The sequence below is a fragment of the Haliotis rufescens genome, unplaced genomic scaffold (assembly GCF_023055435.1).
Source record: "Haliotis rufescens isolate VD_foot unplaced genomic scaffold, xgHalRufe1.0.p SCAF_14, whole genome shotgun sequence".
Lineage (NCBI taxonomy): Eukaryota > Metazoa > Mollusca > Gastropoda > Lepetellida > Haliotidae > Haliotis > Haliotis rufescens.
The window spans coordinates 14,678,351-14,700,762 of NW_025963824.1; the positions used below are offsets into that span (position 1 = coordinate 14,678,351).

At 42.0% G+C, this 22,412-nt stretch overlaps 1 protein-coding gene across 1 annotated transcript; it reads left to right on the top strand.

Annotated features, from left to right (window-relative positions):
* The first annotated feature begins 11,356 nt into the window (after window positions 1–11,356).
* Window positions 11,357–18,234, top strand: LOC124117928. The gene is made up of 6 exons (XM_046479941.2): window positions 11,357–11,468; window positions 15,003–15,272; window positions 15,732–15,759; window positions 16,034–16,237; window positions 16,994–17,112; window positions 17,934–18,234. Exons 1-6 carry the CDS (start codon window positions 11,388–11,390, stop codon window positions 18,063–18,065), a joined length of 834 nt encoding a protein of 277 aa, XP_046335897.2. The 5' UTR covers window positions 11,357–11,387; the 3' UTR covers window positions 18,066–18,234.
* Window positions 18,235–22,412: the final 4,178 nt, after the last annotated feature.

Genomic DNA, 22,412 nt, shown 5'->3' on the forward strand with positions numbered 1-22,412 from the left:
ATTACAGCAAGACAGAGGACCCGTTTGATAGTGTTAGAGGAAAATCTCAATGGACAGCGCTACCGCGACGAGATCATCGGCCCTGTCGTTCTACCGTTTTTACCTCCCCACGGCCCAGGCATTACCTTTCAACATGACAACGCCCGGACTCATGTTGCTTGACTAGCTCAGGATACTCTTAAAAAAAACAACGTGAATGTCATCCCCTGGCCGGCTCGCTCCCCTAAACTCTCACCAATCGAGCACATGTGGGATGAGATGGATCGGCGCTTTCGGACAGATATCCCACAAGAATTTGTGCGGCGCCTGGTCCATTCCATGAGACGAAGATGTGTTGCTTGCATCGCAACCAGAGGTGGACACACACGCTATTGATTTGTAAGGTGACATTTTGGCATGTTCATGTTTTTTTTTTTATGAAATCACGCATTTTCTGAAGTCAGTATGGCAAATTAAACCATTTGAACACCTACAGGAGTCTTATAGCAGTTGCAAACCGAAATTGTTTCAGATTTGGTAAAAAAAACATAACTTTGCATTTAATCTTATTCAATGTCACAGGAACTTTTGTTGTTCAGTATATAGTGCGTATGTATGTATGTATATATATATGTGTGTGTGTGTGGGGGGGGGGGGGGGGGGGGGGGGGGTAGGCAGGTAGGCAGGCAGGTAGGTAGGAGTTCTGAGCTTCATTTCCATTCTATCCTGCACGTTGTTGTTTTTCCTTGTGTTTTTCTTATTTATTCATCATTTTTGGTTGTGTCGAACCCCGGAAAACTTGAAATATTTACGCAGGTCCCTTCAACTTCGACACAACAGTGTTTGCCTATACCTGTAATTTTGCATGTCTAGATCGTGTTACTACCAACATAAGATTTATCTTGGGTGAATGAAGTGACCACTCGACAGGGAGATGTACACACATAATTTCCCATTTCAAACAGTTTTAGACTAAGATATCATTATTTTATCGCCAACTGTTCATACAGACGTTATAAACATATTTTGTTGTAACTAATAAAAAACGATATGTTAAATCTGAATTACACCTGCTGTGTACTGTGTACAAGTGGAGACATTCTGCTGCTTGTAAGTAAAGAAACATAATAAAAAAATCTACTCCTCTCCTTTTGCAACACAGTTGGGGGGGGGGGGGGGGGGGGGCAGTTTTATTGTCTCTCAGTTTGTAATAACCCCTTCTTACCTCTAACATTCTTGCGTTGTACGAGACAGGCAACCTCAACGAAGACGAATAGGATGCCCACCAATTAGCCTTGTTTCAAGGCTGAACTGAATGGTAAGTCCATGGGTGAATAATAATTATTTCCTTAAATAGTCAAGTCTAGATCAGCAGACAGTCTGTTATAGGGACAATTTGTTTTTATTAGTTTTAGAACCTAGAAATTATAATTTAAACTATTAGTTTTTACCTTCGAGATTTGTTCAAGTGGCGATGGAAGAAAACGTGACCTCAGTATTTTTTTAAATGGAGTCTGAAGTGTATATGAGAAACAATGTTGACACTTTAATGACATACATCTGCATGTGTGTCAAATGTATTTATTTGAGTAATTTAGATTGTTTGTTTGTTGTTTAACGCCGCACTCACCAATATTCCAGCTATATGACGGCGGTCTGTAAATAATCGAGTCTGGACCAGACAATCTAGTGATTGACATCATGAGCATCGATCTACGCAATTGGGACCTGATGACATGCATCAACCAAGTCAGCAAGCCTGACCACCCGATCCCGTTAGTCGCCTATTACGACAAGCAAAGTCGCCTCTTACGGCAAACATGGGTTGCTGAAGACCTGTTCTGTACCAATTCTTCACGGAGTGAGTGATTATGAACGCATTGAATGTAAGGGGACACAGGCATTAACTCATAACACATACAGTAAACTACGGTTATAACGAACACGCTTATAACGAACTGACGGATATAACGAACTAACTTTTTAGTCCCGACTATTTGCTGTAGTTATGCAGTATATATGCTTATGACGAACTACGGTTATAACGAACTAAAAATAATAGTCCCTTTGAGTTCGTTATAACCGTAGTTTACTGTACTTCAAATAAAAACATATTTGTATCAGCTTATCTATGTCGCTTAAATCGTAACGAGAAATAAGCCGTACATTTTTAAAATATTCTGATAGTAATATATCGAGCAGATGGTTGTGGAACTATATTCACCTCTAACTCGTTAGTGTCATTGCCTCTTTCGTCCGAGTCATCTGGTCAATACTAACGTTGTTTGTGCTCACTTGATCTTCGATCTGTAAAGTAACAATGTGTTTGTGGTCACGTATTGTTGTAACACGTTTGATTTCCTTCCCACCGGGAAGCCGATTGTCTGCCGCAACACTCAGACCTCGCTATCTCTCTTGTCCCTTCCTCCGGCGTTAACTTATCTCGAAACATGTAGTGTATTTTCGATGGTGAGGTGAGGTGAGGTGAGGTGAGATTGGGTTTAACGTTGCGTCCAAGATAATTGCACTTATATAGCGACGTGTGTGTGTGTGTGTGTGTGTGTGTGTGTGCGTGTGTGTGTGCGTGTGCGTGTGCGTGTGTGTGTGTGTGTGTGTGTTTGTGTGTGTGTGTGTGTGTGTGTGTGTGTGTGTGTGTGTGGCTGCTTGTACTAGTCCGGACTGATGCCGATTTATAGTGCTAGCTCACTGAGATACCATGCCGCAGTTTAACATGAATACCCCACTCAGACACAGTATCCTGACTCCGAGCCGACCAGTCCTTGTTTTAGCCCCTTAATGTCGAGCGCCAGACAGGGTAACAACAAGTACCATCTTTTTGGTCTGACGCGGCCGGGGATCGAACCCCGGACCTTCCGCTCTCCGGGCGGACTATTTTCGATGGTAGAATAACCATATGGTATTGCTCAGTCTGCAATTTGCTACTCACCTCTTCGCGAAAACCAGGTATCATGAAGCATGGCCGCTTTTAACGGCAAGCATAGGTTGCTGAAGACCTATTCGAACCAGGATCCTTCACGGGTCTCATCACTGTTTGGTTGTGGTTCATGAAAGCATGAAAGTATGGTTAGTGTACAATCGTACAGTGGAATGCCCGCTGGTTCATCTCCCTGTGGTGTTTGTTTCATTGTATGATAATCAACTGACCGTCGTCGTCTACCTGCGGTGTACCTGTAGAGTTTGTTGCTCTCCAAGCTGGAGTGAGTGAGTGAGTGAGTGAGTTGGGTTTAACGCCGCTTTTAACAGTATTCCAGTTATATCACGGCGTGTCAGCTTGATGTGGGATGAAAGCCCGAAGTGATGCAGGTCTTAGACGTTTACCACTTCGGTGAAACCCACGAGCACGGGTATGGTGCTGACAAACCTAGAAACATAGTTGGGCGAACCGGGATTCGAACCCACAATCATAGGTTTCTGGCGTGCCCAAGGGACGCAAGTCTGCACAGCGAATCGCGGCGCCTTAGACGACTGGGCCACCCGTTCCCCCACTCCAAGCTGGAAACATCTGTGACGTGCAATACGTTCATGAAGAGTGTTACGCTTTCTGACCAATTCCATGGCGGGCGTGTACAATGTCTGTCAAGTGCTTAAACTATGATTAGATAATCAGGCGCAATTAGCATGCCCTTGAGCGACCAATGTAAAGTTTTGACTCATTTAAATTTGGAACTACGCTCATCTGGCGAATTACTTCGAGGTATATGCAGCATGTGTCACCAGTCACACTCATTAAAATCAGTGTCTATATGCCACCCACAGAATTCACCGTCAGCTGGGATTCTTTTGACAATGAAGTACATGCAGACATATCCACTTTGGAGAATCAAGGCACATCTATTGAAGATGTACGGACTATACACGACATGTAAGCATACGTGAAAATGTGTGTTTGTTTTCTCGATAAAAAATTGTTCTATCATGGCGTCATTTCCGGAGATTCGAACATGCGCTCGCAACTTGATGACGTCGTATATAGGATGACGTTACTTTTGAGAGTGGAGTGTATAGTGAGTTGTTGCCCTTAGACGAAGCTTGTCATTGTAGATGAACGCAATGGCCGATCGATCGCACCCAGAGGTGAGATGAGGTGAAATTGTACTAGTGTACTGGTGCCGATTTATAGTGCTAGCCCACTGAGATACCATGCCGCAGTTTAACATGAATACCCCACTCAGACACAGTATACTGACTCCGAGCCGACCAGTCCTTGTTTTAGCCCCTTAATGCCGAGCGCCAGACAGGGTAACAACAAGTACCATCTTTTAACGTCTTTAGGTATGACCCCGGGCCTTCCGCTCTCCGGGCGGACGCACTACCACTAGACCACGGAGGCGGTCGATCGCATCCAGAAGCGGTAGAGATGACACTCGGTATTGGGAGATAAGGTACAGGTAATCGACGTGAGGATTGTGAGAATATGCGGAAATACCAACCTGTGCATAAAATGGACCTGTCCGACATTGCCGAAGTTGGATTTTATTGAAGGAGTCATCATTATTTAAATACGGTTAAATATTGTTAAAGCTTGTATTTTCATCATCCTCCTTAAAGAGGTTGTACATAAATTTGATATCTCATGTAAGAAATAAACGACTCGTGGTCATGGTTTATCGTACAAGAAAACACTGCAGGAGAAAGACAAGTTCAATGGATGAACAACTTCTTTATTACTAAAGAAGTTGTAATAAAGAAGTTGTTCATCCATAGAACTTGTCTTTCTTAATCACACCAACTTCTAAATGCCACTGAAAGAAGTTAAAATACTGCAGGGAGAATAAACCATGCGGAGCTGCGCCATTCGTCGTGTATTTCTTAAGTAATTATATTTACACTGAGGTTATTCAATGTGTTCATTTTCTGATACAGGGAAGAATAAAACTTTTCTTGACGAGAGGTCCGACCGGCGACGACATACGCCATTACCCTTAGTTGTCCCTACAGAAGCTTGATGGCAGAGACGGATTTACATATTATTTTCACAATGTATAAATTATATATAGTTGATAAACAGTAGTATTATGCAAGATATAAATACATTAAAACATATTATTATCTGTGTATGTGTAACTGTGTTGTTGTCTCTCACGGAAAAGAAGACCGACTGGAGGTGTCGTGTTAGAAATAAGATGGAGTGCAAGGCGTCAGTTTTTGGTTTGGTTTGTTGTTTAACGCCGCACTCAGCAATATTACAGCAATATGACGGCGGTCTGTAAATAATCGAGTCTGGACCAGACAATCCAGTGATTGACATCATAAGCATCGATCCATGCAATTGAGATCAATGACATGCATCAACCAAGTCAGCGAGTCTGACCACCCGATCCCGTTAGTCGCCTTTTACGACAAGCATAGTCGCCTTTCACGGCAAGCATGGGTTGCTGAAGACCTATTCTACCCCGGAATCTTCACGACAAGCATGGGTTGCTGAAGACCTATTCTACCCCGGAATCTTCACGGCAAGCATGGGTTGCTGAAGACCTATTCTACCCCGGAATCTTCACGGGTCCCATCTGACACAGGAATATGGCGACATTGACAATTGTGGAAAACTTAATGGATATAGCGAAACATAGATAATATCAAACTTATACACTTTTCAATTATTTAACTTCTTTAGACACAACGAATACAACAGGCAGCTGATTGTCCCGCATGTCATTCCCACTGCACACTGGTAACCAATGTTTCGACAGTTACCCGAAGGAAAATTAACTGATCTCTCTGACTACATGTCATCGCAGCAGATGAGTGAGTGAGTGAGTTGGGTTTAACGCCGCTTTTAACATTATTCCAGTTACATCACGGCGTGTCAGCTTAATGTGGGAGGAAAGTCCGAAGTGATGCAGGTCTCAGACGTTTACCACTCCGGTGAAACCCACGAGCACGGGTATGGTGCTGACAAACCTAGAAACATAATCAGGGTGAACCGGGATTCGAACCCACAATCATAGGTTTCTGGCGTGCCCAAGGGACGCAACTCTGCACAGCGAATCACGGCGCCTTAGACGACTGGGCCACCCGTGCCCCCTCGCAGCAGATGAATAACACAGTTTTCAACCATTCCATTTGTACAACAAATTTGTGTTATGTTATTGTGGTTGTTGTAAATTAAGAGGGGCGGTCGGGTAGCCTAGTGGTTAAAGCGTTCGCTCGACACGCCGAAGACCCAGGTTCGATTCCCGACATGGGTACAATGAGTGAAGCCCATTTCTGGTGTCCCCCGCCGTGATATTGCTGGAATATTGCTAAAAGCGGCGTAAAACCATACTCACTCACTCACTCACTGTAAATTAAGATGAATATAATTGTTGGTTTGCCAAATTTATCAATAAAGATGTGTGTGATATGTTATATCAATAAATATAATGTCATACACACTGTTTACATTTGATTTTTCATTGGCTGAATTTAGTTCCTATTGGTCATTTTGACTTTATTCAATGGCCGTTTTAAATTATTTTTCTTTGGCCATCTGTAGCCATTTTGACCTGTACCTACACAGTGGGGGACAGTCTCTTAGTTTATAATAACCTCATCTTACCTCTTACATTCTTGCGTTGTACCATGCGGACAACCTCAAAGAAGACAAAAGACCATATACCCTTGATACAAAGCTGTTCTGAATGGTAAGCCCATGAGTGCATTGTAATTCTTTCCTTAAAATAGGCAAGTCTAGATAAATGGACAGTCTAAGGTCGCCATTCTGTTATAGGGACAACTTGTTCTTATTATTTTATAATCTAGAATTAATGATCTAAACTAATAGTTTTTACCTTAGAGACTTGTTCAAGTGGCGATGAAAGAAGTTCATTTCCGAGAACAAAGATCTGGCTTTAATATGTGGTGTCAGGTTACACAAATTTTGTCAACAAATTGTCCGGTGAGTGTTTTTTCAGGTACGTTATGAAAAAATTAAGAAATATATTTTAATTGCTCCTTGATCCCTGCTGCTTCTTTATACATGTGACCGCCTCCGTGGTCTAGTGGTCGAGCGTCCACCCGGAGAGCGGAAGGTCCGGGGTTCGATCCCCGGCCGCGTCATACCAAAAGACGTTAAAAGATGGTACTTGTTGTTACCCTGTCTGGCGCTCGACATTAAGGGGCTAAAACAAGGACTGGTCGGCTCGGAGTCAGTATACTGTGTCTGAGTGGGGTATCCATGTTAAACTGCGGTATGGTTTCTCAGTGAGCTAGCACTATAAATCGGCATCAGTGTGTTTGTCAGCCATACAAACAAACACACGTACATGCAGTCCCTATATACGTGCAATAATCTTGGACGCGACGTTAAACACCATTTCACCTCACCTTTTTATAAATGTTAAGGACACCTACTTGTCAAACTGCATTTATTGACATACTACACATTTTATATGCATTTTACATCTGATGACGAAAAAGATAAATATGACGGAAGAAAATACTATTGAAAAAAATGAATACGTTCACATGCTAAAACACAAGGAAGAAACGTGACTTTGTTTCTAATACATGATGTCCAAGGAGATATCTGTAAAAAGTTATCGTGACATTGAGAACAGTATTCAATGTGGAATCACGTAGCGATATGAAACTGGTTTGTCAACCGGCAGAAAGACAGAAGTGCACACACACACACCCTCGTTAGAAACTTAAAGACAATAGGGGCGGTCGGGTAGCCTTGTGGTTAAAACGTTCGCTCGTCACGACGAAGACCCGGGTTCGAATCCTGACATGGGTACAATGTGTGAAGCCCATTTCTGGTGTCCCCCGCCGTGATATTGCTGGAATACTGCTAAAAGCGGCGTAAAACCGTACTCACTCACTCACTCACTAAAGACAATAATGTTTCCCAATTGAGCACAGCCTGTAGACATCTGGACATACATATATAGAAGTCACTAAACAAGTATTTCTACATCAACAATGATCAAAATACCAGTAGACGTCATCCATTGTTTGGTGTATATATTTCACAACATTTGAGTTACAAACCAGGGTGCTCTTTCTGCTATGATTTCAAAGAGCGCCATACGATTCGTGTTCAAAAGTAGTTTTATCCGAGTTACAACATTTTAGGCCTCAGGAAAGCTTTCAAAACGTTTTATGGTAGACATGTGGATGTCAGTTCCAAATTTATCGCATCAGTGACAAAAATGCCATCATCTACTTTGACCTGTACAGTAAACTACGGTTGTAACTAATTTTAGTTCGTTATAACCGTAGTTCGTTATAAGCATATGTACAGCATAGATACAGCAATGGCCGGGACAAAAAAATAAGTCCGTCATATCCGTTAGTTCGTTATAAGCGTGTTCGTTATAAACGTAGTTTACTGTATGCGAAAAAAGTGAAACATTCACAACACATGACAAACACTTGTTCCTACACTGCCATTTTGAAAGTTGGCTATTTTTTTCTTTTCATTTTGTAAAGAAACTATTGTAAGATCATTATATACACTTTTTCAAACCTAAAACATTGCACATGATTGACAATTGGGATATTGGAAACAGTGGTCAGCAGCAGCTCTAGCTTATGACCGTCATGTTTAAAAACACAGAGCACCACATCACTAAATCTACAGTATTGGAAACAGATGGAAACTAGCACGGACGTATAACTACATATATCAGCCCTTCCACGAAGTGATGAGAATATATGAAAGGGGGCATGTCTATCATGAATAAGAGCGTTTACAAAATGCAATGGTGTACATGTTATAATGTGTTTAGTAACGTTACGCCATGACGTTGTGGCAACATTAAGAAAACCATACATAGTAACGAGGGGAGTCCTGGAACTATTGCTTGCCTATTCCCCAGAATGCGTTTGTGGTCCCACACCCTGAATGTTAAAAGAATCCTACAAGGATACAGCTCCTGACAAACCGTTATTTCCACTCCCTATCCCGTACAGTGAATTCAAACCAACCGTCAAGAGCAATACCCGGGATCTAATGCAAAAAAGGTGGGAAAACCAGGGAGGAATCAATAAACTTCATGAATTTTAACGAACTATCGGTCATACCTATTTGGATTGTCTGTCAAGACATGATGAGGTCGTTTTACGATGTCGTATTGGCCAACGTCTTTTTACCAACGAATATCTGCTTAAAACAGATGGGGACGAACCTCCTAAGTGTATCCCTTGTGATGAAAGGTTCACCGTCAAGCATATACTGCTTGACTGTGTGGACGTTGCAATTGCAAAGGATTCACATTATTAAACAGTACATCTGAAAGATCGCTTTTCCCGTATAGGCGGGCATCAAATACTCAGTTACTTGAAAGAAATCGGTCTGAATAATAAATTTGTGAATATGTATGTGGATAATTAAGTGCTTGTTTTGTGTGATGCTTTTGTCAACTAACATTATTGAAGGCTGACCAGGAGGTTTAAGAATCGTAAAATAATTGTCCCCCTGTGTGACACGTAATCGCTTTCATAATAGATGTAACTAACATCAACCAGTGTTTTGTGCCAACTCATTGCTGAGTACTTTTTAATATTGGCTAGTATTGTGCACAACCACCGGTGGCTAAAGTGATGACGTAAATCCTGCTGGGGTATCATGCAGGAAGCAGAGGTACTGTAAGTCCCCATGATCCCCAGCGAGGTGGCCTAGCTTTGGTTACTGGTGGCCTATAGCACGTTTTTTAACCTGTATAAATAATATGCTCAAATATGTTTCATAAATTTGTTTTTTATTAAAACTTTGTATTCATAGATAAATTGTGGGTATATCAACTTGTTCTCGTCGCTATATGGCTGAAATAATGCAGATGCGATGTCAATTTTTTACTCCTTTTTTTAAAGTTCAATTTGGATTTATTTTTGTCTAATTCATTCATTCGAACGAGTGAGTTTTGTTGAATGCCACAGGAAACGTGTACTTCATATATATCACGACGTGTCAGCTTGATGTTAAGGAAACCCCCAAAAGGTTTTAGACCACCTTTAGTGAAATCAACAAGTATAGATATGATGCTCACAAACCAAGACACATAATCAGTAGATAGGTACAGTCGTTGGCGTGAACATTTGCACCCAGTCTAGGAAGATGCTGACAAAGCAAGAACAATTCTGAGAGCGAGTCAAAATATGATATGAGGTAAACTAGATGTACGCCACAGAGTGTAGATACTGAACTTTGTGCAGGGAGTAAAGTAGGTGTACGCCACAGAGTGTAGATACTGAACTTTGTGCAGGGAGTGAACTAGATGTACGCCACAGAGTGTAGATACTGAACTTTGTGTAGGGAGTAAAGTAGGTGTACGCCACAGAGTGTAGATACTGAACTTTGTGCAGGGAGTAAAGTAGGTGTACGCCACAGAGTGTAGATACTGAACTTTGTGCAGGGAGTGAACTAGATGTACGCCACAGAGTGTAGATACTGAACTTTGTGTAGGGAGTAAAGTAGGTGTACGCCACAGAGTGTAGATACTGAACTTTGTGTAGGGAGTAAAGTAGGTGTACGCCACAGAGTGTAGATACTGAACTTTGTGCAGGGAGTAAAGTAGGTGTACGCCACAGAGTGTAGATACTGAACTTTGTGCAGGGAGTGAACTAGATGTACGCCACAGAGTGTAGATACTGAACTTTGTGTAGGGAGTAAAGTAGGTGTACGCCACAGAGTGTAGATACTGAACTTTGTGCAGGGAGTAAAGTAGGTGTACGCCACAGAGTGTAGATACTGAACTTTGTGCAGGGAGTAAAGTAGGTGTACGCCACAGAGTGTAGATACTGAACTTTGTGCAGGGAGTAAAGTAGGTTAACGCCACAGATTGTTGACTGAAGTTTCAGTGCCAAGTTCAATGCCTGTGTATGGAGTAGAGTAGCTGGACGCCCCAGAATGTAGATTCTTAACATTAGATGTGTATGAAGTTGCCCACATAGTGCTGTTGACCCGTGAAGATCCGTTGAGAGTAGCTCCCCAGCAACCCATGCTTGTCGAAAAAGGCGACTTTTCTTGTCGTAAGAAATTAATTATGCGCTGCAAAACAACATATATATATATATATATATTGTGTTATAGTTCGATCTACACCTAACCAATCCGGGGTAGAATAGGTCTTCAGCAAACCATGTTTGCCATAAAAGGCGACTATGCGAGTCGTAAGATGCGAATGACGGGACCGGGTGGTCAGGCTCGCTGACTTGGTTGATGCCTGTCATCGTATCCAAATTGCATGAATCGATGCTCGTGAAGTCAGTCACTGAATTGTCTTGTCCACACTCGTCATATAGCAGGAATATTGCTGAGTGCGGCGTTAAACAACAAACAAAACATAATAGGGTTAAATCTGCAGGTAAGTAATCTTCATCTCAATCACAAAGTTTATCTCTTATATATGCATAGAGTATAGTGGAACACGTGCTCATTTGCCCCCTCTCTGCCTTATGCTGACATGCGCAGTGGGAATTTCTATGAGAAGAATCTGTATCGCTGCAGTCTCCAAACAGTATTCAACAGAGCAACAACCCACAAGGTAAGCTGTTTAAAATTTGACAAATGCCTTCCTAAATTAACTGATATACTTGAATGTCTGTATCATATTACAGATTTGAATGTATCTCATAGATGTACATGTATGCTTATTTACATTTAAAGCATTAACTGAGAGAAATTTTAGTTGGATGGTTTGTTGTTTTACACCGCACTCAGCAATATTCCAGCTACACATGACGGCGGTCTGTAAATAATCGAGTCTTGACCAGACAATCCAGTGATTGACATCATGAGCATCGATCCACGCAATTGGGATGGATGACATGTATCAACCAAGTCAGCGAGCCTGACCATCCGATCCCGTTAGTCGCCTTTTACGACAAGCATAGTCGCCTTTAACGGCAAGTATGGGTTGCTGAAGACCTATTCTACCCTGGATCTTCGCGGGTCGACAGAAAGGAAAGATGCAACAAACCTATGTTCATCAACCTTGCTCTTTGTTTTCTTCCTACTTGAATGTACTTTCCTAAAACTGTGTTCGGAGGCATTATTTGAAACAGCTGTATTGCCAACTCCATCAACTGATTATTGCCATCTTGAATCATTGGATTGACTGGCCCAGACGCGATTTCTTACAGACCACCGTCACATAGCTGGAATATTGATGAGTGCGGCGTTACACAACGACAAAAACATCTTCATGTAGTTATAACGACTAAATCAATATGACATGACTACTTGCCCGATGACGACAATATATCACCCGGGTGTTTGTGTGTTTTAACATTTTGAAAGTTTTCTTTTTCCAAGTATATTTTGGAATGTAGCTCATACGGCCGCGTCATTCCAAAAGACGTTAAAAGATGGTACTTGTTGTTACCCTGTCTGGCGCTCGGCATTAAGGGGCTAAAACAAGGACTGGTCGGCTCGGAGTCAGTATACTGTGTCTGAGTGGGGTATTCATGTTAAACTGCGCATGGTATATCAGTGAGCTAGCACTATAAATCAGTGAGCTAGCACTATAAATCGGCTTCAGTCTGGACTAGTACAACCAGCCACACAAACACACACAAGTACATGCACGTCGCTATGTAAGTGCAATAATCTTGAACGCGACGTTAAACCCCATTTCACCTCACCTCACAAGGAACAGGCATGGGGCTAGTACTGATCACCTCAGTATCAGACAATGTTCCACTTACAGGTGAGGTGAAATTGGGTTTAACGTCGCGTCTAAGAAAATTCCACTTATTTAGCGACGTACATGCACGTGTGTGTGTGTGTGTGTGTGTGTGTGTGTGTGTGTGTGGCTGCTTGTACTAGTCCGGACTGATGCCGATTTATATTGCTAGCTCACTGAGATACCATGCCGCAGTTTATCTTGAATGCCCAACTCAGACACAGTATATTGACTCCGAGCCGACCATTCCTTGTTTTAGCCCCTTTTCGCCGAGCGCCAGACAGGGTAAAAACAAGTACCATCTTTTAACGTCTTTTAGTATGACGCGGACGGGGATCCAACCTCGGCCCTTCCGCTCTCTTGGCGGACGCTCTACCACTAGACCACGGAGGCGGTCTGCCACTTACAAAGCATCGTTTGGAAAGTGTATCAAATTCAGATGTTTGCACAGTAGATTTATGGTTTTGTGTATCACCCTCGATACACTAGGTAGGTTGACTGACGCCGTGCAGGTCCCCGATGTCAGACTGAAAACCACCTTTTGCCAAGTATCGTAGTCGGCTGTTGGAGGTGGGACCCAATGATTTGGATGATGGCATGCCGATTCAGCCTATATCTGGATATAAGCTGCGTGTCGAGCTAACTCGTCCTATCACGGTATAACTGCCCTGTACACTTGATCAAATATGATTGTACAAATTGGTGGACGGACCGTAACCGGCGTACCAATAACGAATTCTTATTAACATATTTGTGCCAGAGAGAGAGAGATAGAGAGATAGAGAGAGATATGAGAGAGAGAGAAAGAGAGAGAGAGAGAGAGAAGTGAGAGGAGAGAGAGATGAGAGAGAGAGAAAGAGAGAGATGAAAGAGAGAGAGATGAGAGAGAGATGAGAGAGAGAGATAGAGAGATAGAGAGAGATATGAGAGAGAGAAAGAGAGAGAGAGAAGTGAGAGAGAGAAAGAGAGAGAGATGAGAGAGAGAAAGAGAGAGAGATGAAAGAGAGAGAGATGAGAGAGAGAGATGAGAGAGAGAGAGAAAGAGAGAAAGAGAGAGAGATGAGAGAGAGAGATGAGAGAGAGAGAGAGATGAGAGAGAGAGAGAGAGCGAGAGAGAAAGAGAGAGAGAGAGAGACATACAATACAATAGTCACAAGGTTCCTTTGTCCTAACGTAGTATTGTAGACGTATTTTCACCATAAGTAGAGGCAGAAGTGTAACCACTGTCAAACTGGAACTCGGTTGTCCTTTTGTCAAAAGCCAAAACTCTGGCAAGTTGCCATATTCTAGTTCCTGGGAATAACAACATTTATTTTTACATGTATAGCAATTTCAAAAGGTTTCCAAAATTATTATAATAGACGGCTCTTTTTGGCAAAACCTTTTCTTATGATACCTTGATCTTATTTAATGCGTGAATGGTATTTGTGCTAAACGACCTTTTCAACAGTTGCCATTAGCTAGGGTAATGGTGGAAGTCCCGCAGAGTAACATTCCAATAGCAGAAAACAGTATGGTGCCCCTAGGACGGCCTAGCAGGAGTTCTATAGTCTAAATGTTATAATGTTTCGTTGTCGTGCTGGGATAATTAGTAATGGTAATGTTATAATCATTTACTTACACTTGTGATGTAATATAAATACTCTATTAATGATATTGCTACATTGCTTACGGGAGGACACAAATACGGGATAAGAAATATCATTTGTTCCTACACTATAACAGTTTAGAAGATTCAAATTTATATATATATATATATATATATATATATATATATATATATATATATCAGTTAAGACATTGATGTCAAAGATGACAGTAAACTATGTTTATAACGAACACGCTTATAACGAACTGGGGGATATAACGAACTTTTTTTGGGTCCCGGCCATTTGCTGTATATATATGCTGTATATATGCTCATAACGAACTACGGTTATAACAAACTAAAATTTGTGGTCCCTTTGAGTTCGTTATAACCGTAGTTTACCGTATTCACAAGCAGTAAGTCGAGCTTGACTGACACTGATTCTCGCCACCTGATCGATGGTTATAAGCTGAAGACTGATCATTTTGATGGATTCATTAATGAATAATTTTCTGACCAAAGCTATTGATAGTGTTATATAAACGCTCAAAATCAATCCTTGAAATTAACCGACGCCATTGATATCATCGAGTCTGGCCAGACAATCGAGTGACATGAGAAACGTTCTACGCCATCAGGTTTGATATCAATCGAGGCACCAAAGTCTGACCACCAGATTCAACTGAGTCATTCTCACGACTAGCAATACTAGGAATACATTTGTCTTTAATTATTTAATACACACATGTTTTGGCAGTTTTAACAATTTGCTTAATCATATGGCAATTATATTATCCTGTTGGCAGAACTTGAGTGCGGAACTCAAAGAATCCTGGTATTTGTCTGTGCGGAGAAATTACGACTTTACAACAATGTTCAAGCTCCTCTTTGGTCTCCTCACCCTGTCGTGTCTCCCCCGGTCGGTCCTCGGCTCCGATGTCGATAGAGACGCCCTTCTGTACAGAATGGACATCACTCTTCCCCCAAAGGTGGGGAGGGACGAGACGGCGGACATACTGGCAATAAAAGCAACAGTGGGAGGTCTAACTGGTATCAACGTGCTATTATCATTTAAGGTTTGTGAAATAGTTGCATTGCCATTTTGGTTCTAACGCGTAGACAACCTTACGTTGCTTGTCACGTGAGACGACTTTCTGTGGATCGGGTGGTCTGGGTTAGAGCTGATTGCAAGTGATCTTGCCCCGATGGTGTTGTTCCTCCCTCGTTCTCATCACCGGTTTATATGTGGTAATTTGTAGACAAAGATCTGTGGGGTTTGACATACAATACAATTGTATTTGAAAGGGCCTTATGTGTCGGTGATATGACCTTAAATTGGCCTTAAATGGCCCTGTATCATTCCTATGGTTTGTCTGGCCAAGGTAAGATTATTCACAGGCTGCTCAAACAGTGTTAATTGTGGCTTCACCAATTCACTTCAATCAACACACACGCACGCACGCACGCACGCACGCACGCACGCACGCACGCACGCACGCACGCACGAGCTAACAAACTCCTGTTTCTTTTAACAGGATCTTGGGAACCCAAGGCTAATTTATGGTAAGTTCATTTATGGACAATTTGCTGTGAATTTCTTCATAACACACTTGCTTTAAGAAACGCGTTATTGTTACGAAACACAGATTCACTATACAGAATGTATTCCTAAACTCTAATACTAGATTACGGCGCCAAATCCATGGCGATGTTTACATTTGATGTTGTTCTGTTGTCGTCTAATGACCTACAGTTTGCTTTGATGACACAATGATTTTCAGAAGACTAATAGGAAAACACACACTAAATTGACCATTTACGCTTCTTTCAATTTCAGTTCTTGATGTCGAGAAAGCATGCAGCTGGCCACAGTTGACAAGCTTTCTGTCACGAAAGGGCTATGAGGTGAAGACGACCCCAGTGTACCGCTGCAGTGACTACGCCCGGGAACTTGGGGTCCATATGACGAGAGGTTTTTATGACTCTAGTCTCGAGGATGACGAGAACTTACTTCTTGGCCGGCAGATATTTTATGTCAAAGGTATGCCTGGCACTTAAGCTCTTACAGATAGATAGTTACGTGTGAGTAGTATCCAGAGTTAAAAATATATGGGTGGAGCATCGCTCAATGTACACACAGGATAACTCGTCTGTACAGATGTGCCTAGTCCGGTAGGTGTTGAGATGTGTGTAAACACTGCACCCGTTCCAGCGAGTATAACCTTGGCCAAAATTCTCAATTAGTTGGCCTACTTTTTTACTTTGAGGTAGAAATCTGTAAACCAGTTGCTCATCGCATTCCAAGTGAGGCTTTAGTACTTCCTTGATGTCACCAACTAATATTGCTGAAACATCTGAGGCGGATAGCGGTTAAACTTATACAGTACAATCAGAGGTGGTTTATATTAAAATATACTTGTTGGATGGTTGGTTGGTTTGTTGTTTAATGCCGCAGCAATATTCCAGCTGTAAATAATCGAGTGATTAATATCATGAGCATCGATCCACGCAATTGGGATCGATGACATGCATCAACCAAGTCAGCGAGCCTGACCACCCGATCCCGTTAGTCGCCTTTTACGACAAGCATAGTCACCTTTTACGGCAAGCATGGGTTGCTGAAGACCTATTCTATCCCGGAATCTTCACGGGTCAAAGTATACATGTATCGATAGAATAGGACAAGAGAAGTGACAGCTTCTCACAAATGATCACAATACACCATCCTCTGTGAATAAAATCTCAAAGTTCCTATTCCAGACTCATGTATTTTATCCTATTCATGCTTACATTTCAGATATAACAACAGCTGAGTTTGACGAGAAGATGAGACAGATGTTTGTGAGAGACGTGGGCATTCTGAACGCTGGTCAACGGGCAGCATGTTTCAGAACTCTAGCAAGCCTTCCAGTTGAGGTAACCCTCCTTGCACACTTCATTAATCCCCTGAGTTCGTTTCAACATGGGACGGTCGGGTAGCCTTGTGGTTAAAGCGTTCGCTCGTCACGGCGAAGACCCGGGTTCGATTCCCGACATGGATACAATGTGTGAAGCCGTTTTCTGGTGTCCCCCGCTATGATATTGCTGGAATATTGCTAAAAGCGGCGTAAAACCATACTCACTCACTCGTTTCAAGGTTTGTCAGCACCACTACCAAAGATGCAAAACGTCTAAATCTGTATCACGTCAGTCGTTCCTGCCACATCAAATATAGACGGCGTGGTATAACCTAAATACTGTTCAAAGTGGAGTAACCTCCTCCTCACTTACTCACTCACTCACACTACTTTCTCTCTTTCTTTACGATTAACCAACCACTTTGTTTGTATATAAAATTAAGTACCATTTGTTGTGCTTCTAATCGGAAACGATCTATTCATGCATCATTTCTGGTTGACCTCGACACTCCATACCTTTAACATACATACTGTTAAGAGAAAATTGAGAAAACCCTTCTCATATTTATAAGAAATATGTATGGTTAGTACATTAACGACTGTCTGTGTATGTGTGCATGTGCGTGTGCGTGTGCGTGTGCGTGGATATTTTTTTACCATTCCAGTGGTCGTGGGTTTCACCAACGTGGTACACGTTTCTTCATGCATAACTTCAGGCTATTCATGAAACTGTTTAAAGGCGCGTTGCACCAATTTACCTCACTCACTGTCAGTTATGAATACTGTGATATCGTTCTAAAGAACATTTTGCAATAACTTGATTTTCTGCCACCATTTCAGCTGATCCACTTCGCCCCAGTTAGCCAAAGCCGAATGGATGCGATAGAGGAAACCTTGCATGGACCTGAAGACTTTGACCTTGAAATGAATCGAATCCAGAACCTTGGTCATTACTCGGCACGATGCGAGTGAAAAGATACACTTTCCGACACGGCGTTTTTGTCAAACTGACGGGATAAGGATTTGATAGTCCACTTATACTGATTGATCCTGATACTAGATTAATCAAATTACATTTTGACATGTACACGCAACTAATTATATGTATTCATCATTAACTGAATAAACTATTCCTTTCCTTTTTCCTTTTTATTCATAAATGTCATATTCCGTGGATTGTGAAGTGAAACTCCGTGAATCCGGAAGGTGTCGTTTTCAGAGTAATGTGAGAGAACGGTATTTCTCACACGTTTGTTGGTGAGAATCTGGAAGGTGTCGTTTTCAGAGTAATGTGAGAGAACGGTATTTCTCACACGCTTGTTGGTGAGAATCCGGAAGGTGTCGTTTTCAAAGTAATGTGAGAGAACGGTATTTCTCACACGCTTGTTGGTGAGAATGCGGAAGGTGTCGTTTTCAGAGTAATGTGAGAGAATGGTATTTCTCACACGCTTGTTGGTTAGAATCCGGAAGGTGTCGTTTTCAAAGTAATGGGAGAGAACGGTATTTCTCACACGCTTATTGGTGAGAAACCGGAAGGTGTCGTTTTGAGAGTAATGTGAGAGAACGGTATTTTTCACACGCTTGTTGGTTAGAATCCGGAAGGTGTCGTTTTCAGAGTAATGTGAGAGAACGGTATTTTTCACACGCTTGTTGGTTAGAATCCGGAAGGTGACGTTTTCAGAGTAATGTGAGAGAACGGTATTTCTCACACGCTTGTTGGTTAGAATCCGGAAGGTGTCGTTTTCAAAGTAATGTGAGAGAACGGTATTTCTCACACGCTTGTTGGTGAGAATCCGGAAGGTGTCGTTTTCAGAGTAATGTGAGAGAACGGTATTTTTCACACGCTTTTGGTTAGAATCCGGAAGGTGTCGTTTTCAGAGTAATGTGAGAGAACGGTATTTATTACTCATCCGTGAATAGATCACCCGTTTAATAAACATACAGCAGTATTACACATTGTTTAATAACATCACGTGCACACGGAACTATTTTTGGCCGGCCACATGATACGTCACATGACCAAACAAAATGGCTACTGTCAAAATGTACCGATTCTCACCAGGGCGTGACTACAAATACTTTTTCTTCAGATGAATTTTCATGAAATCGAAAAAATAATGTGTTCTAAGTATATGGATGAGAAAATATTCATTACTTAGAAATAATAAACGACATGAACATTAAAGTACATATAGCAGACGATGAATCTATCGTCAAGTGAATAATCCTATCACAATGGCAACCGAAGCCATAAAAGTAAACGATTGTGTCAAAATTGATGGTCAGCTGAAGGGACGGGTGCTATCGGTTGTTCAACCTTTAGGGACATACAGCATGTTCAACGTTAAACTGGATGATGGTTCCATGAAACAGGTACCTCGCTATCGAACGCAACGAATTCCGGAGACAGTTTCGGCCATGTTACCCCCACCCACCTTTGTTGATAATGACAACAGTTTGTTCGATCTTAATGATCTATTCAAAGATGACTTTTTTGATATTGTGCCTGTGCCTCTAAAGGGGGATGAAATACCTGTTCCGCCAACCTACTGTGACGAATCCGAAATTGCGAATTTCATTGCAACAAATCAGAATGTCAACACTTCCAGGAAGACCGCGTATGACATGAAAATCATCACTAGATTCATGCACGAGCAGAATGACTTCAGACAACTAGAAGCCATTCCTGCCCATGAACTTTGTAAACTTTTATGCAAATGCTTTATGAACGTCCAAAAGGGAGACGGGTCCGATTATGAGCCCACAAGTTTGAGGGGGATGATTGCCAGTATAGACAGGCACCTCAAAACAAAATTTTACGGGAAATCAATTTTGCACGATTTAGAGTTTACACACGTCAGGGAGGTACTGAAAACCAAACAAAAAATTCTAAAACAAGAAGGTCTCGGAAACTTACCTATGCGTGCGCAGTCATTAAGTCAGAACGACATTGACACGTTATTGAAATCCGGGGAATTAGGTCTCGAAACTCCCGAGTCCATTTTGTATACACTTTGGTGGCACAACACGACACATTTTGGACTGCGTAGCGTTACTCCCCATAGAAATATGCACTGGGGAGACGTGATGTTGAATCAAGATGGAAATGGAATGGAGTACCTGCAGTTTGCTGAGCGGCAAACCAAAACACGCACTGGTGTAAACATCCGGGATGTTCGGACTGTCACGCCGAAAGCTTGGGCGACAGGTGACAATCGCTGCCCCGTCCTTGCGTATAAGCGCTATGCTAACCTTAGACCAACTGGTTTCAGTGGCCATGACGCGCCTTTCTACTTGGCAACAAATTCTAAAACTGCTCCCGCTCCGACACATCCTTGGTTTAAGCGACAACCTGTTGGCATCAACAAGCTTGGGTCCATAATGAAACGCATGGCAGCGAATGCAAAACTTGAATCTACCAAACGGTTGACGAATCATTCCGCCCGAAAGTATCTGGTCCAAACTCTTTCTGAGAAAAATGTTCCACCTACTCAGATAATTCAAATCAGTGGCCATAGAAATGTGCAGAGTGTCAATAACTATTCACAAATTTCTGAAGAGCAGCACAAACACATCAGTACATTGATTGACAGGCCTAGTGATTCTTGCACTTCACAATCACTGCTCTGTGTTCCGACTTGCCAACCGTCGACCGTCTCTGCTCCATCCCAAACTTTCAATGTGACAGCTAGCCAGTCTCGCACACTCAGCTCTATCTTTGCCGGTACAATCACCAATTCTGTGATGAATGTAAATTTTCTAAACCATAGCAGTGACATGTCATCAGACATGAATCGCCAGTGATAGAAAGTTTGAAAACAGACTGTCATCGGGGGAATCCCTCTGCCTGCGGTCATGTGACGTTGTGACCTTGGCCTTGTCAACGAACGAATAAACTTGTTTTGTTATTGTTTTCGAAACATTACCGCAGTTTCGAAGTTTCGCAGGAAGTTCATTAAAGTAGATTTATTGTGGAAAAAAAGAGCGTTCGGGTGTTTTCTCTATTGGAATTGCTAAAATTTTGATATTATAGATGCACTTGACGATGACTATTTACATGACTTTGTATTCATACGCATGACCTGATTTGAACTCGGGATGCGACGTACGGAGTCAATCAGCTGATTTTTACGTAGGTACAAATGACGAGTAATAAATAAAATACTAAACTCGCTCCCGTGTAGTACCAATTTTATGAAACTCTTTCGCTCGTCAGATACCAGAACTATTCACTCGTTTCATAAAATTGGTACTACACGGGAGCTCGTTTAGTATTCTATAATTCTCACACGCTTGTTGGTGAGAATGCGGAAGGTGTCGTTTTCAGAGTAATGTGGGAGAACGGTATTTTTCACACACTTGTTGGTTAGAATCCGGAAGGTGTCGTTTTCAGAGTAATGTGAGAGAACGGTATTTCTCACACGCTTGTTGGTTAGAATCCGGAAGGTGTCGTTTTGAGAGTAATGTGAGAGAACGATATTTCTCACACGCTTGTTGGTTAGAATCCGGAAGGTGTCGTTTTCAGAGTAATGTGAGAGAACGGTATTTCTCACACGCTTGTTGGTTAGAATCCGGAAGGTGTCGTTTTCAGAGTAATGTGAGAGAACGGTATTTTTCACACGCTTGTTGGTGAGAATCCGGAAGGTGTCGTTTTCAGAGTAATGTGAGAGAACGGTATTTCTCACACGCTTGTTTGTTAGAATCCGGAAGGTGTCGTTATCAGAGTAATGTGAGAGAACGGTATTTCTCACACGCTTGTTGGTGAGAAACCGGAAGGTGTCGTTTTGAGAGTTATGTGAGAGAACAGTATTTTTCACACGCTTGTTGGTTAGAATCCGGAATATGTCGTTTTCAGAGTAATGTGAAAGAATGGTATTTTTCACCCGCTTGTTGGTTAGAATCCGGAAGGTGTCGTTTTGAGAGTAATGTGAGAGAACGGTATTTCTCTCACGCTTGTTTGTGAGAATCGGGAAGGTGTCGTTTTCAGAGTAATGTGAGAGAACGGTATTTCTCACACGCTAGTTGGTGAGAAACCGGAAGGTGTCGTTTTCAGAGTAATGTGAGAGAACGATATTTCTCACACGCTTGTTTGTGAGAATCGGGAAGGTGTCGTTTTGAGAGAAATGTGAGAGAACGGTATTTCTCACACGCTTGTTGGTGAGAAACCGGAAGGTGTCGTTTTCAGAGTAATGTGAGAGAACGGTATTTCTCACACGCTTGTTTGTGAGAATCGGGAAGGTGTCGTTTTCAGAGTAATGTGAGAGAACGGTATTTCTCACACGCTTGTTGGTGAGAAACCGGAAGGTGTCGTTTTCAGAG

Excerpts from the sequence above, each read along its gene's own strand:
- LOC124117928 (XM_046479941.2), top strand. The coding sequence starts at position 11,388 with ATGCGCAGTGGGAATTTCTATGAGAAGAATCTGTATCGCTGCAGTCTC. Across the intron at positions 11,469-15,002 it reads ACAGAGCAACAACCCACAAG|AACTTGAGTGCGGAACTCAA; the intron begins GTAAGCTGTTTA and ends TCCTGTTGGCAG. Across the intron at positions 17,113-17,933 it reads TAGCAAGCCTTCCAGTTGAG|CTGATCCACTTCGCCCCAGT; the intron begins GTAACCCTCCTT and ends CCACCATTTCAG.